This window comes from Podarcis pityusensis, assembly GCF_964106645.2.
Source record: "Podarcis pityusensis genome assembly, chromosome: 8".
Taxonomy (NCBI): domain Eukaryota; kingdom Metazoa; phylum Chordata; class Lepidosauria; order Squamata; family Lacertidae; genus Podarcis; species Podarcis pityusensis.
This window is the reverse complement of record NC_138033.1, coordinates 30623652-30639040: the sequence shown is the minus strand read 5'-3', so window position 1 is coordinate 30639040 and position 15389 is coordinate 30623652. Positions and strand designations below refer to the sequence as shown.

General features: G+C 44.2%; 1 protein-coding gene across 1 annotated transcript in view; it reads left to right on the top strand.

Moving 5' to 3' along the window:
- COL9A2 (collagen type IX alpha 2 chain) overlaps nucleotides 1-15389 on the top strand; it is a 55664-nt gene that overhangs the window by 14619 nt on the left and 25656 nt on the right. Inside the window, exons 9-19 of the mRNA XM_081019611.1 lie at nucleotides 1702-1755; nucleotides 2115-2162; nucleotides 3362-3418; nucleotides 5478-5531; nucleotides 6607-6660; nucleotides 8371-8424; nucleotides 8577-8630; nucleotides 10628-10681; nucleotides 12580-12633; nucleotides 12809-12862; nucleotides 14547-14600. Coding sequence (XP_080875737.1) covers nucleotides 1702-1755; nucleotides 2115-2162; nucleotides 3362-3418; nucleotides 5478-5531; nucleotides 6607-6660; nucleotides 8371-8424; nucleotides 8577-8630; nucleotides 10628-10681; nucleotides 12580-12633; nucleotides 12809-12862; nucleotides 14547-14600 — 591 coding nt within the window. The remainder of the gene's footprint in view (nucleotides 1-1701; nucleotides 1756-2114; nucleotides 2163-3361; nucleotides 3419-5477; nucleotides 5532-6606; nucleotides 6661-8370; nucleotides 8425-8576; nucleotides 8631-10627; nucleotides 10682-12579; nucleotides 12634-12808; nucleotides 12863-14546; nucleotides 14601-15389) is intronic.

Here is a 15389-nt window from a genome sequence, read left to right as displayed (position 1 = left end):
TATACCTGTTATTTACCTCAACTGCCTCACTCATCCTCATCTTCCCCATCCTTACTCTTAATGAAAATTTGCCCCTAAAGGAGGGAGAAGGTGACCCTGAGATGGAGAAAGGCATCTAGGGGCACTGTGATCGTCTCCAGCTTTCTCTGCTTTTCTCCTAATGAATTTTTAGAATTTTGAATAGTCAGAGCATAGATATTTTTCATGTATTGACTGTAGCACGTAGCCAGGCCTTAGACCAGGCTCCCTCAAACTCAGCCCTCCAGATGTTTTGAGCCTACAATTCCCATCATCCCTGACCACTGGTCCTGCTAGCTAGGGATCATGGGAGTTGTAGGCCCAAAACATCTGGAGGGCTGAGTTTGAGGAAGCCTGCCTTAGACCCAGTGTTCATTGGCATCCAGAGCTTCTGTGATTTTTATTTGCGTATTCAAATGGATAGACCATGCTGCACAAACAACTCAGGTTGGGGTGGGAATCAGCAAGGCTGCAACAATATGCAAATCTAAACGTAAACAGGTGGGTGGGTCCCCCTGTAGCCAAGGGGCTCATGTGCTAAGGAGAGGGGAGAGGACAAAAGATCCAGAAGTAGAAAGAAATATGTCAGCATAAAATGAAAACAGCTACATCTCTTCCCAATTGCTTCCATTATCTCATCCTCTTCCGTATCACTAGGACTGTGTATGCTAATATAATTGAACTTCTCTGCCAAATTCTGTATCAATATGTGCTGTAGGCTACAACTTGCATAAATTATGCAAAATTATATTTGCATAAACTATGTGGCACATGTATTCTGCATGTTGTTGTTTTGTAGTATTCTGCAAAATGTATGCTTTTTCTGTTAGGCATGAAGGCAGCAGGGGCGAGAAAAATGTTCCCTTCCACCTAATTCAGAAATCCCTTTCCGTTCAGACACACTCCAAATGGGTTTCCCATGCACACTTTCCAAAATGCCTTTGTAAACATAAGAAACATACTTTTTAGAATGAAACTCGTATTCAACTTCCCCATGATGTTTTGCTCTTCCTCTGTGCCACTCTGCAGAACTGCGGCGTAAACGTAAACCTGGCCTAAGACCTTTCCTCCCTGTCCTTATCACTGTATGTTCATTCTCAAATTCCCCTTTTTTTCTAAGTGGCCAAGCAGTCTTTCCAAGGGCTGCAGATCAGTGGAAGAGCAACTGCTTTGTACTCATGAGGTCCCTGATTCAATCCCTAGTGGCACCTCCAGCTGGAGCTGAGAAAGACTGAGACTCTGGAGTGCTGCTTACTAGTCACTGTTGGCAACAGTAAGCTAGATGGACCAATGCCTGGCTTGCTATGAATGAGGCAGCTTCCTGTGTTCAAGCCAGGTTGTGCGTTCCCATCATCTGCTAAGCCATTATTCACCAAAGACAGCCTCTGTTCTTTTCCTTCCTCGGTTAACTCATCCTCTCAGCAACTACTGTCACAGTCATTATCTTCACCCTGATATTGATGCTACCTTACCGGCAGTCACTGTACTCTTGCCTGCCCATCAGCACCTTTGGGTATTTGGGCCTTCATGTCTTCTTCTGGTGGCTGTCAGTGACTCATGTTAAAAAACAACATTTAGTAACTTCCCTGCGTAGGGATTGTGACAGTATTAAAGGGGAACATTCTGGATTGTTTTTTCACATGTTAGGCTGCTAGTCTCTTGACTTTCATGTCTCTTTTTCAGGGTGTACGTGGACCAGAAGGGCCACAAGGGCCTCCAGGGCCTCCTGGGAAACCTGTAAGTTTTATTGCTACTACTTGGGGTAATTTCCATAGAATTGGAGGGGGAAACACTTACAAGGTTGGAAGCAGCCCTGGCTGACAGCTAGAGACTACAATGCCCATGATGCCATGCAAGTGTGATACTTTATTTAAAAAAATGAGTAACTACTGTGGGCTGTGGGAAGCACCTTTCCCTGTGCAAGTTGACCATGCACATTTATTTTTTGATCTGCTCCAGGCTGTGACCTCTATTGTTTGAATCTTAAATCTTTTCTTCCGGTTAAAAATGAGAGGGGACAGTCCTCCTCTCCCTTTCTCAGGCTGATGCACATATTGCCATTTTGGATACTTGATTGTTTTTCTTTTCTTTTGCAGGGCCCTGTTGGGCGCATCCAAGGAGTTGAAGGCAGTGCAGATTTCTTGGTAAGGAGGGTTGCATTTACATGCCGTGTTCCATTAAAAAAAATAAAAATGAAAGCCACCCATCTTGTACACGATGCTTGAAAAGTAGAAGGCAAAAGATAGAAAGTGCATTTGGGATTTTGGCTTGGATTCCTTTGTTGGCACAGATTCATTGGATGTTTTCAGAGCTTGGCGGTTCCTGTTTTGCCATTCCTTTAAGGGTGGCAGTGTGCACAGCCATAACTAGTCAGAATCCATGATGTTTGGTACGCATGGTGCATGGCACACCGAATGCAGATGCATATTAAGGACATAAGGGCCCTGCTGAATCCCTCTAAAGGATTTAGCTCCTGCACCTTGTTTCCAACAGTGGCTGCCAGACACATGCTTCTGGAAAGCTTATAAGCAGGGTATCGTACTCACAGCATACAGAAACTTCATGTAGCTATCATATCTGCTGATAGGCCTATCCACCATGAATTTGTGCTTTCTGCTTTTTCAGCCCAGTGGCCATCAACATAAAGCAAGCGTGGCTAACCTGTGGCTCTCCAGCTGTTCTTGTTGGACTCCAGTTTCTGTCCTCTCCAGTCAGTCTGGCCAGTGGGCACAGATGCTGGGAGTTGTAGTCCATCAACATCTGGAGAACCACAGCTTCTCCATCCTTGCTATGGGTGTTCAGAGCAGAGGGAAGGGAACTCCTTTCTCACCCTCATTGCCTCTCTGCAAAAGTGCATAGTTGAACTAAGAGGGTTGCTTCCACAAGTTGTACAGTATATTGATGGCCACCAACTTTAGAAGAAGACTAGACAAATGCAGGAGGATAGTGTATTAACTATGATGGCTATGTTCTATGCCCACCATCAGAGGCAGTAATACCTCTGAATACCAGTTACTGGGAATTGCAAGTGAGCAGAGTGATGCTGTGCTCAGATCCTGCATCTGGTTCGTCACTGTGAAAACAGGAGGATTCCTCATCATCTCTCTTTGCTTGTCCTGATGTTCTCCTCCTTTTTTCCCTTCACAAAAAATAAGGCCATGTATAAACCTATTAGTTTATCACTGTAAGGTTCCTGGAGGAGGATACTACCTGGAGATCTTGTGAAAGACCAGGTAATGTGGGCTTTAGGAGGAGTAGCTTGTGTTTATCCCTAGCTGCTAAATTCCTTCTCAGTTGAGACAGACCTCTAATCTCCTCTTCCTTCCCTTTTCTCCTCACACAGTGTCCAACCAACTGCCCAGCTGGACCCAAAGGCCCTCAGGGATTACAGGGCTTGAAGGTAAAGCATTACATGTTGTTTTGGGGTTGATAGTGGTTATGGTAACCTCAAGGAGTTGGGGAATCTTGGACAGCTGCTCTTGGATAGCTAATCGATCCACATACCCTTGAATGCTGAGGTGAATGAACCTGAATTAGCTATTACCTTCTACTCTCATTGTCACTAACAGAAATACCAAAATCCTGCAATATGTTTGGCACCAGCTTGGCAGCAGGAGTTGCCAGAAGGAGGCGTAGAAGATGCCATCCAAATATCTTAGGGACTCCACTCTGGATTTGTGTAGGAGGTTCGGGATCAGAGTTTTCCTTCCCAGGTAGACAAGCCCCATCTGCCCCTCACTTCCCTCTACTGCATGTGCAGAAACTGCCTTGTTGACCATTGAACCCAGTATTGGTCTTGAAGCCATTTCCCAGGGTGTGGTGTGCTGACAGTTTCTAGGAGCCACAAATGAGAGCTGAGTGCAGAGTGGGGACCAAAAGGGGACAAACTACCCCAGAAGGAGCACAACATGTCCCCCACCAGAGGTACTACCCGTCCCCTAACACTTCATACACCCCAAGGCCTGAAGTAAGGAAGAGAAAACCTCTCTGTTTCTTAACAAATTATAGTCTTCTTGTTCAATTTCCTCTGTAAAGTGTTAGCAGGATCCCCCCCCCCCTTTGGATTCCTTCTGTGTTATTTAAGTGATTTTGCTTTGCAGAGGATTGGATTGGGATGTGCGATACACCAGTTCAAATCCCTGCTCAGTCACATAAGGTTCACCAAGGCCAGCAAGCTGCTGTTTCTCAGGACAATCTGCTACACATTGTTGTTGTTAGGCAACAATAACTCTTGAGGAAGGGTGGGTTACAAAACTTGTATTAATGAAAACAGCAAAGTGTCTTGTAGGACCTCAAAAGACTAGAGCAGATTTATGGTGGCATAAGCTTTTGTGGAACTAGAGTATAATCATCAAATGTTTCTGTTGGAGTAGATTCTAGGCCATGAAAGCATTTTGCCATAACAAATTTGTCATTTTAAGGTACTAGAAAACTGTTGCTTTTGCTTCAAGAGACTAACATACAGTAGCTACCTCTCTGCTCAAACCTTATTAAATAATACAGCCTTCACCAACCTGTTGCCCTTCAGATGTTGTTGGACTACAACTCCCATCAGTCTCTGCCAGCATACCCAGTCATCAGACTGGATGGCACCAGGTTGGCAAAGGCTGAAATAATAGGCAAATGAGCACTGTTTGCCCATTCTCTTTCTCAAATGATGAGTTAGGCCCGCACAGAAATGGCAGTACTCCATCCTTTTTCTGTGGTAGTTACTAGGCCACAAAAACATGGTGGCTCTCTCTCCGTCTCTGCTTATAACGATGGTTGCTAAGGGAACACAGTCTATGGAGCACCTGTCCATTGTGGTTGCTAAGCAACATGATGGATATGGTCCTCTAGAGGTGGCTGCTAGGCAGTGCTGTAGCTGTGATGCTGTAATTTATCTTCTCATGCAGGAATAGGGAACCTGTTGCCCTCCAGATGCTGTTGGGCTCCAGTTTCCATCAGCCCAAGCCAGCATGGCTAGTGGTCAATGATGGTGGGAACTGTAGTCCAACACTAAATAGAGGGCCAAGATTCCCCTATAGTGGCATCTGGTATTCCTTTTTCTGCTCTGTGAGCCTGTTGCTTCTTTAATTAAAACAATCCTGGTATGTCATTGCTTTATCTGAGACCCATCTTTTTGAAATTTCAAAACAAATTTTCTAGCCGTTGTGGCTGGTCGGTCTTTCTTTCTTTCTTTCTTTCCCAATAATCCTTGTGCTTGGAGTTGTGAAGATGTGTTTGGGATATGCTTGGACTTCTTATTGGTATGCCTGAGAACTCTCTGTCTCTCTCGTCTCTGTCTCTGTCTGTGCGCGTGTGTGCATTCGTGTGGTCAAACCCCATGTAACAACCACTAGCAAATCGCATCGTAATTGGTTGGAGAGGTGGCATGCTGTTTGATTATAGAGTAGGAAACTATTCATTCTATGTGAGACTCAGGCAGCCTTTAAAATGTTGGCTTTCTTTCTCTATAGGGACACAAAGGCCGTCCTGGAGCTCTGGGAGAGCCTGGCAGACAGGGCAGACCAGTGAGTACATACTTGGTCTATCTCTTCACGGTACCTGCAGTTGATTTTAAGGAGAAGGGTGCAGCCTGGGCAACTGAAGTGCTATTCACACATTACACAACAGCAAACCCAGCCTGGCAACTGGAATTACGTTCAGCTGGAACCCCCATCTAATCTGGGCTCCCCGTGAAGTTTATGTGTACATTTGCAAAATTAAGGCTGTTCCCATCTACTCCATTTTCCCCCCATGTGTAGATCCTTTAAACATAAAGAAGCACCACATCATGTGTGAACCAGCCCCGGGTTCTGAGATCTTCATATTTAGAGTGTTGTTGGCATGGTCTTAGGGATCTTCCAGGCGACCTTTTTATTGAACATCCACCCTGATTTGTTTTCACAAAGTGTGTGTGGAAGTTATACTACATTGTGTCAAGTGATGGTTATCCCCCCATTTGATTTCCTGTCACTTTCCTTACTGCAAAAAGGCTGGGTGGTTTGTTTTTTTATGGAAGCACATGAACACCAAATCTGCTTCCTTTATTATTTTAAAATTTTATAAGATTGAATCCCACCTGCAAAATAGCAACAGGGTTGCCATACTTTGAAGAGCAAAAAAGAAGACACATTTACCGACTTCTGCTTTTACCTTTGAATCGCTATGATGACTCTACTCATGAAAAAGAGGACGTGTCCTGGAAAAAGAGGACATATGGCAACCCAATGGAAACAGTTTCATTGTTAGGTGTTGGAAAAGAGAGAGGCAGATAAAAAGAAGTTGTGGGATGAAGATTTTTTTTTTTAAGGAAGAAAGAAGCAAGGGGAGACATGAAAATTGCATGGCAATACCAAGGGCAAGGAGAAAGACAGACTTGTGTAGGATGATGAGGGAAGACCTAATATACCTTGACAGCATAGAATTGAATGTAGATTTCCTAAATTCTTTTCCATTCTACCATAGAATCAAACTTACAGCTTAAAGTCCACATTTCCAAGCTGGTTTTTGCATTTTTGTTTCACTTGTAGCTCTGACATGTTCCTGTTATTATTTATTTATTTATTTATTTATTTATTTATTTATTTATTTTCATTTCCTCAGGGTCCGAAGGGTGATGTGGGCCTCTCTGGAGAACAAGGCATTCCTGGCCCTCCCGTAACGTATTTATTTATTTCTGTTTCTTAATGTTCTTGTTTTCATCTTAGACCTGTGGGGACATAATTTATATGTTGTATTTTGTCTTTCCACCAGGTCAGTGGAGTTATATTAACTGTATTAATATGGACACTTTTTTCAAGAAATGTGGATTTCTTCTTTTATTCCTGCCTGTTCGGTTGTGCAAATAAGTCCACGAAAGGGTTTACCAGTGTATCTGTTCACATACAACCTCACCTGGTCACCTAGAGATATGCTCATTCCTTACCACAGGGGACCAGATATGCTATTGTTTATACCCCTGTATTAGATAATATTGAGACTTCCATACAGTTTATGAGGTTAATTAATATAACCTTCATTTTTACTTGGTATTAGGTTAATGGTTTCTGTTTTTAGTTTCTCTACTTGCTAATTGCCAAAGGGGGAAAAATGGCTGGAGAAAAATATGCTTATGATGTAGCCGCTTCAGTCTAGGCATATTGGGGGGCCGGTGAGGTGAGCGAGTGGGGAACTAAATAAGACTTTGTTTGTTTGTTTTTAAATTTCATATTATACACATAGCACAGTTTTATTTATTTATTACCCACCTGTGGTGTGAGTCCATTGGACTCAATAAAATTTACTTCTGATTAGATATGTACAGGATTGAGCTGTAAATTGTATATAATGCTTTTCATGTTTGGAATGCAGCCTGCAATCCCCTGCTGCTTTCACTGCTTGCTTCTGGAAGAGCCTTTGCAGGGCACTTCCAGATGACCTATTTATTGAGCATTCATCCTGATTTGTTTGTAGCAAGGTTACCAGATTTTTTTCAATGAATCCGGGGAAACTTTTCAACTTCAATGGATTTTGTATGGGGACTGATGTGTAAATCCGGGGACTGTCCCCGGAAAACAGGGGCGTCTGATAACCTTAGGTTAGAGTACCTGCATCAAAGCAGGTGCTTTCTCACATTCTGGTTCATTTCCCTATCACTTTTCTAATCTCAGAAAGTCCAATCTTTTGGGGAAACACCTTTGTTGCGCAAGGCCTCTCAAAATCACCTACAATTGACAACCTGTAACAGATTTAATTCCACCCCGAAATAGTGACAATCTGGGAAGGACCATAATTCTTAACAGTCAGAGCCTGATTACTTACCAGTGATCACTTTTTGACATGTGGGGTGTATCATATAGGCAGACTCTAGAGTTCAAAGGCAAAGTGGGAGGAGGGTCAATTTGGGACTGTATTCTTGGCCAATCCATCTTAGTTTATCACATTACCATTGAGGCATTCTGCTCTCAGGGTCTACAAAGAGCTCACTTTCCCACCGAATTCATTAGTTCAAAGCTCTTCTGCTTTGGTGATAAGAAGGAATTAACAGGACGGAATTCTTTGTTGAAGCCGGGTGGAAACTTTGTCTTTGCTTGAGTAAATGTTATGGTCCTTTCACTTAATATAATCATTAAACTAATGTCTCGACTCCTGAATGGGGTTGTGGGCAGGAAATATCAGCATTAGGTGATAATCAGTGAATCAGACAGAAAAGGTGGTGAGGAAACTGGTGATTAATCTTTACGGGTAATGACTTCCCACGCTTCATCCATGGATGGATATTTTTCAAGATGACAGATGGGTTGGGGGTTTGAACAGCTTTAGCTGCGAGATGAGACCTCACCCAGAAGGAAGGTAATTAATCCAGGCTTGGTTTCCTTTTCTTTCCAGGGCCCACAAGGTCTCAGAGGATATCCTGGAATGGCAGGCCCCAAAGGAGAGATTGTAGGTACACTAGGCAGAAGGGAAATGGTGAATGAGCTGATGATGTCACAACTCAGCAGGACACCATTTTGGGAGTTTACTTTTGTCATCGGAGCACAAAGAGTTTGCTGTGAATCTTAATGTCTGCTTCTTTTCACTCTGTGTTTGCATAGGGCCCTCAAGGTTATAAAGGCATGATTGGAACCATTGGGGCTGCAGGGCCACCGGTAACTCATTTATTCTTCGTTTTTGGGTTTGTTTTTCTGGTTAACCCTATACATTCACTATGGTCCCATGTCTGAGCCCTTTGACCAGTGGCGTGCGGCGAAATTTTTCATAGGGGAATAGTTAGGGCCAGAGGCGCCATCTTGTGAGGGTGATTAGCAGGGGAGGGGGATGTCCTGACGTCACATGTGTGAGCGTTGTGCCTCCCTCCTCAAGCCAGGCAGAAGCTTCAAAGGCTCTGGGAAGGAAGCACCAGGCCTCTGACAGGATGTTGAAGACTTGTTGCCCCCTTCCCAAAGCCAGATGGCCTTTGGGAAGGTGGAGGAAGGGCTCTTGGATCCTGTCAGAGCATCAAGCCTCCCTCCTTTAGCTGGGCAGAAGCTTCCCAGACTTTGGGAAGGAGGCGCCAAGCTTTAATACTTTAATACTCTAATTAAGGGGACTAGCCTAGTTCCCCATGTCCACTGACTGCACGCTGCTGCCTTTGACATCGTGGATTGAAACTGGATTGTGGGTGTGGAAGTCTCTTCCTTGGTTTTTGCCAGAGGAGTTTTCTGAGAGGATAATCTGAGCAGATGTCCCAGGAGCTGGACATCAAAGGACATCAGTTCTCTGACACCACAGAACTTCTCCTGGGCCACAGGGCTTGGCTGTTTACCCATGTTCCACTCTGCACCACATGCTAAAAGGAACTCGTAGGAGTTACTGGCCCTGAAAGAAGCATTCATAAAAGATGCTAGAAACAACATTTTGCCCTGCTCTCTTTTGAACTTGCGAACATGGTTAATACAGCATGTAATGCAGCCATTTCTTAAACTCAAATAGTGGCTCCCTCAAGGGTTTCAATAAATCATTGCATTTATGGTGTACATTTCAAATTTTCAAAGTGTGTGCTGTACATGAGTTCAGCTAACCTTCTGCTTCAAATTCAGAGGCGGAGCTAGCTGCTCCAGCACCCGGAACGGTGCACATGCTGTGCACCTGGAGGCACGGCTAGCGCCCCAGGGCGAGCGTCCCAGGGGGGCGGGGCAGCGATGTCACCCCCCCTCAGGGATGACACCCGGGGCGGACTGCACCCACCACACCTCCTTCCTCCACCAGTGTTCACATTTGTGTTTGGTCTATTGTTAACCAGTTAAACTTTTTTCTAGGGGGTATCCGTGTTAAGTCTTTTTCAGAGTCTTGTAACCTCACAAAGATAGTCAAATGGGGCTAATTCTACCATTTCCTGTTGCTGTCTTTTGGGTGATTTAACAGTTGCTGGGTTTTTTGTGTGCTATTTTATTGGATATATATTTAATTGCTTTGTGTTACACACACACAGATATATGCCACTTGGATTGCTTTGACAGAAAAATGAGGAAGAAATAACGAACTGTACAGCCTGATGCTGGTTATTTTGTAATATTTGCATATCTTAGATATGGGGGAAGAAGTATCAGGCCTTAAAATGACAGTGGCTTGCCTAAGTATGCCTGTGTTTAAGGGTTTTTTGTTTGTTTGCTTTAAACCAGGAACTTCTTGGTTTGGAGCTCTCACACTTACTGCACAATCAGACTCATTACCAATGGGGCTCACTCTCAATTTAGCGAGCATAGGGATTACAGGATTCGCCACTCTACTCCCCCACTCTCAAAAGATGCAAATTGACTATCCATAATCACCTGGAATCAGAAGCTCTTCCCAGCTCTCTGGCTCTCCATAAACAAATTGAATCAGGCTTCAGGGACTTTAGAAGGATCCATGTTGGAGTCCATGTTCTCTGAAAAGGATTATTAGAGTGCTTCCAGATAGTTGGGCATGTTGTGGGATTAAAAAGGTCAGCCCATATCCCTTCTCCTCTTTAATTTGGTATTTAAAAAACCCTAAAAACCTCTATTGCCTCTGATATCTCAGCAAACTGCCTGCAATATTAAAGACACATGTTAATTTTAGGAAGGCTTGAAAATATTCACTTTCTTTTTCATTTTCTATTTTAACCATAAAACATTTGTTGTAGGGTGAAGAAGGACCCAGGGGGCCACCAGGACAGGCTGGCGAGAAGGGAGACCTTGTGAGTAAAACATTTCACTGCAGCATTCAGTTGAATCATCAGGAGATAAGCAGTTTCGTGATAAGGGTGCTCCTTTGACCTTTTTTGGATTTCTTGATAAATTCACACCACACCACCCTATCCCAGGGGCTCAAGAGCATGTGACAACTCTCACTTCATTAATTTATTTCACTGATTTTAGATATTTCAGTTATATATCCCACCCTTCCTCCAAGGCTCTTAGGGCAGCAGAGCATATATTTCTTCCCCTACCCCTTTTATCCTTGCAAGAACCCTGTGAGGTAGGCTAGGCCAGTGGATCCATGCCAGTTTTACGGCTGAAGGGGAATTTGAATTTGGCTCTTCTAGATGTGAAAACCGGGGCAAGGGCTGTCACTCAGTGGCAGAGCATCTCTTTGCATACAGGAGGTCCCAGGCTCTATCCCCAATGGCATCTCTAGGTAGGACTGGGAAAGGTGCCTGCTGCCAGTCATGGGAGACAGCGCTGAGCTGGATGGACCAAGGGTCTGACTTCCCATGTTCCCAACAGCACTGGAAATTCACTTGGAACTGGGCATCTTAGAGACGGCAGAGCATGTCCAATTAGAATTAGTTCTTTAATCTGCTCCCCATCTACATCTGAAATTGCTTTTTGAATCTCTCCCAAGAACCTGAAGGGAAGAGCTTTCTGACCTATGCTTCCCTCCCCCCCCCCCAGCTGTGATGTTTGAACAATACCGTTCCTTCCCTCTTTATTTCACCGGGGCAACAAAAACCTCAGCTCCTTCCAGGTTCCACTGGCTCATTAACTCAGCCATCATCAAGATGCATGTTGACTTGCCTTCAGTACAAACGGGATTAGTGGGATTCCAGCCTCCCTGCTGTAGCTGAAGTGGGGGGAGTTGGAGTCTAAACTTGTATCATGAATCTTGCTTTTGAAATTTATCCAGCTACTTTCCTCCTCTCTCTCACGCACACATTCCCTGGGGCCAGCCTAAGACATTTTGCTGCCTGAGGTGAAAAACAAAATGGCACCCTCCTCCTGCTCCAGATTCTAAAGCTGATGGGACTGGCAGTTTGGGGCCGGCCCATCCATGAGGCAAGGTGAAGCAACTGCCTCAGGCAGCAGGATCTGCAGGAGCAGCAGATCTGGCCTCCCAGGAAAGCACTGTCTGCTACCACCACCGCTGCCATGGTGGTGATGAAAGCTGCGGCACACTCTTTGAAGGCTGGATCTGCCTTCTCCACAGCAATCCCCCCGCCACCTCTGCATCAGCCCCTCAGTGAATAAGTGGCACTGCTGGTCTCTTTCCACCCCTAGTGTAATGGCGGGAGCAGCCCTCTGCAGACACATGGGCTCTGCACCCAGCCAGTGGGTTTCAGATTGGTGTCTGCCCCCAACAGCCTTTGATTCCCACTTCAATCGTTGGGTAATGGTGATTTGATTCCTCCTGTTGTCCCGTCTTCCCAGGCACTGGGAGGGGTGCCACTGTGTGGTTTGCCTCAGGTGCCAAAACATTTTGGGCTGGCTATGGCCAGTTGAACCTTCAGCCCCATCAGCACCATGCATTTAAGGCACTATTATGATAGGTTCTTTAGAAAAAATAAAAAATTGGTTGGCTTTTATTTCCACTTAGCTAATTGGTAGCATCAGTTCACAGCTATGCTTTTGATTTCCGGTACAATGTGCAGTTACTTGACGATCAAAAGCCCAGAGGGATTTAATGCTACAGGAACTCCCTTCCTTCTTGCAGTCAAAAGCCAGCCATTGATTTTCTGCACATTCAATGTCTTGTTAAAGTTTGGCGGGTCAGTTGGTGGCAGCTATAAGCAGCGCAGAAACCACAGCCAGAAGCTCATTCAGATTTTTGTGGTTGGTATATTAACAATGGGTCTTTCTGGGGGGTTACTTTTTTTAGGGTGCTCGTGGTTTCAGGGGCCCTCAAGGAGGAATGGGGCCAAAAGGAGGACAGGTAAGTATCTCCTTTTTTCTGACCTCCATCTTGGAGTCCAATGGTGTTTGGGGGAGAAAGATGAAAGTAAGATTCCTTGATTTTCTGCTTGGGGTAAATCAGCTTCCAAATTGACTGAAAACATGTAAACATCCAGAAACAGTATTACATTTTTCTTCTTCCCCCTTTGCTGTAGGGTCTTCCTGGGATTGATGGCAAAGATGGCACCCCAGGTATTCCTGGGGTGAAGGTAAGATGATGCCCTTAAACGATGTAATTGACTCTTTGTTCTGTATGCATTTTCTTTCGTGTTGTTTATTGTTCTGTCGCGATTGTAACTTGTTTGTCTACATACAGCAACAGTATTTTGTTTTGTGTTGTGTAGGCTCCTATGTTGTTAGTAATGGGCCCCACCTGCTAGCCTGCTCCCTAAAATATCACATATTTTGTTAAGTGCAAATGGCTTTAGATAACTATTAGGTCCATGAATTACCATATAGCATTTATTCAACACAAAAAAGCAGTGACAATTTGTTGTTGACAAAGGACACTTGGACATATAAAGGGTCCCATTACATTCAGTAGCTTAGGGCCTCATCAAACCTAAATCCAGCCTGGGTGAGGGTTTTTGATGGGAGGGGCAGCAAAGCAGCTACACCTATCAAGTCTCTCTCTCTCTCTCTCTGTATGTATGTATATATATTTATATATTCTTTCAGAAAGCTAATGTATGGACCAAAGTCCTCCCTTCACAACCACCAAGCACATGTGACACCTACCCTCCATATTTTTTATGGTGCCTCCACTACACAAGGCCTACTCCCAGTCTCATTCCTGCTTGGAAACCATGTCATGTCTGAATGGGCCTGTTCTCCTTCTTCCCTTTCCCATTTGTAGCAGTTGCTAAGCAACACAGAGCCCATGTTGTCCTTTTAGTTGTTAGGCCTCGCAGGTGCCCAGACATCGCTTGTGTTTGCTTAGCAATTCCCAGAATTACAACCCCCGCAGGTAATTTTTGTGTACTAGGCCACAGAGGGGCTGGGGATGCTGTAACAGTATTATTATTTTATTTCCCCCGTAATTGTGCCCTAAGTGGTTCATGACACCAGAACAACAATACAACAACAACAACAGTTCATATTAGTACAACCAAGAGTCTAATCCTCATTCGGTTCATAGGTAATGGGTTGTATCCGACTAAGTTCTACTCAAGAGTAGGCCCACTGAACTTAATGGGCCTAAGTTACTTGCATCCATTAATTTCAACAGGCCATTTCTGGGTAGGACTGATATTGGAAGCACCCTGCTTAATAATCTAAATGAACAGTTCATTTTGCTAACACTAACCTTATAACATTTTAAAATATAAATCACTGGAATTATCCATAATTAAAACACAATATTATGTATGAATTATATGATAAATGATAAACATTTATGTAGTGCTTTCAGATGTTCAAAGTGCATTATCTAGCTGTAGTCCTTACAACAACCCTGCAAGTATTACTATTATATTATTACTACTATCACTTGTATTACTGTTACTATTATATGCTAGTTATAGAATATATCACCACATTCTAGACTGGGGGACTGAGGCTGAGAATTGCTGGGCTTGGCAAGTTCAGGCAGGAGGAAAATTCAAACTGGAAGCCTCTTAATATTTTTTCTCAGTCTTCAGATTGCAAAGAGATCTTGGTGTGACCTTTGCTTGATGTTAGGTCCCTGTGAGATCCCACGAGTCTCCTTTTTGTATAAGCAATAAGATGGTGTTCCCTTCTGTGAGCCTGGAGTTGTGTTCCTACAGCTATTGAAGTTTTATTTTTTTAAAAGACAACATTGTAAGTGCTGCAACCGTGTCCTGTCTTGCTGTTTCTCAATATTTGCTTCATTCTTTCCTGCCTTCCATTAATGGCTATTCTTCTGTCTTGTAGGGAAGTGCAGGGCAACCAGGTCTTCCGGGGCCTCCAGGCCACCGAGGCTTAGCTGTAAGTATTATTTCAAATCATTTTATTATATCACCTGAAGGTAGTTTGGCAACCTTCCTAGTTTAGAATCAGCCCAGTCAATTTATCCATTGGTGAAAAACTGCCACTGCTGTATTTCATTTAAAACAAACAAACAAAATCTTCTCGTCTGTGTAATTGTAAAGCTCTTATTGAATATGTGCTGGAAACAGTGAAGATTGTGATTCGAACTAGAAAATTGGTAGTTTGGGAAATCTTTAGCTGAAATGGACAGGTTAACTGGATAATGTGGCTGTAGATGGAACTGGGAAGTCTCAGGAACTGCTGCAGAGATAGGCTCCTTAGGTCAGGAGTGGGGAAACCTTGACTCTCCAGCTGTTGCTGAACTACAACTCCCATCAGCCCCAACAAGCATGGCCAATGGCCAGGGATGATGGAACTTGTAGTTCAGCAACAAATGGGTTCCCAAAGGTTCCCAACACCTTTGTTAGATATTTGAGCAATAGCTGTAAAGGTCCTCAATTAGGGGTTAAAACACAGAGCCTAGGACATGCCGATCAGAAGGTCAGCGGTTCAAATCCCCGCAACGGGGTGAGCTCCCATTGCTCGGTCCCTGCTCCTGCCAACCTAGCAGTTCAAAAGCACCTCAAAGTGCAAGTAGATAAATAGGTACTGCTCCGGTGGGAAGGTAAACGGTGTTTCCGTGCGCTGCTCTGGTTCGCCAGAAGTGGCTTAGTCAGGCTGGCCACATGACCCGGAAGCTGTATGCCGGCTCCCTCGGCCAATAAAGCGAGATGAGCGCCGCAACCC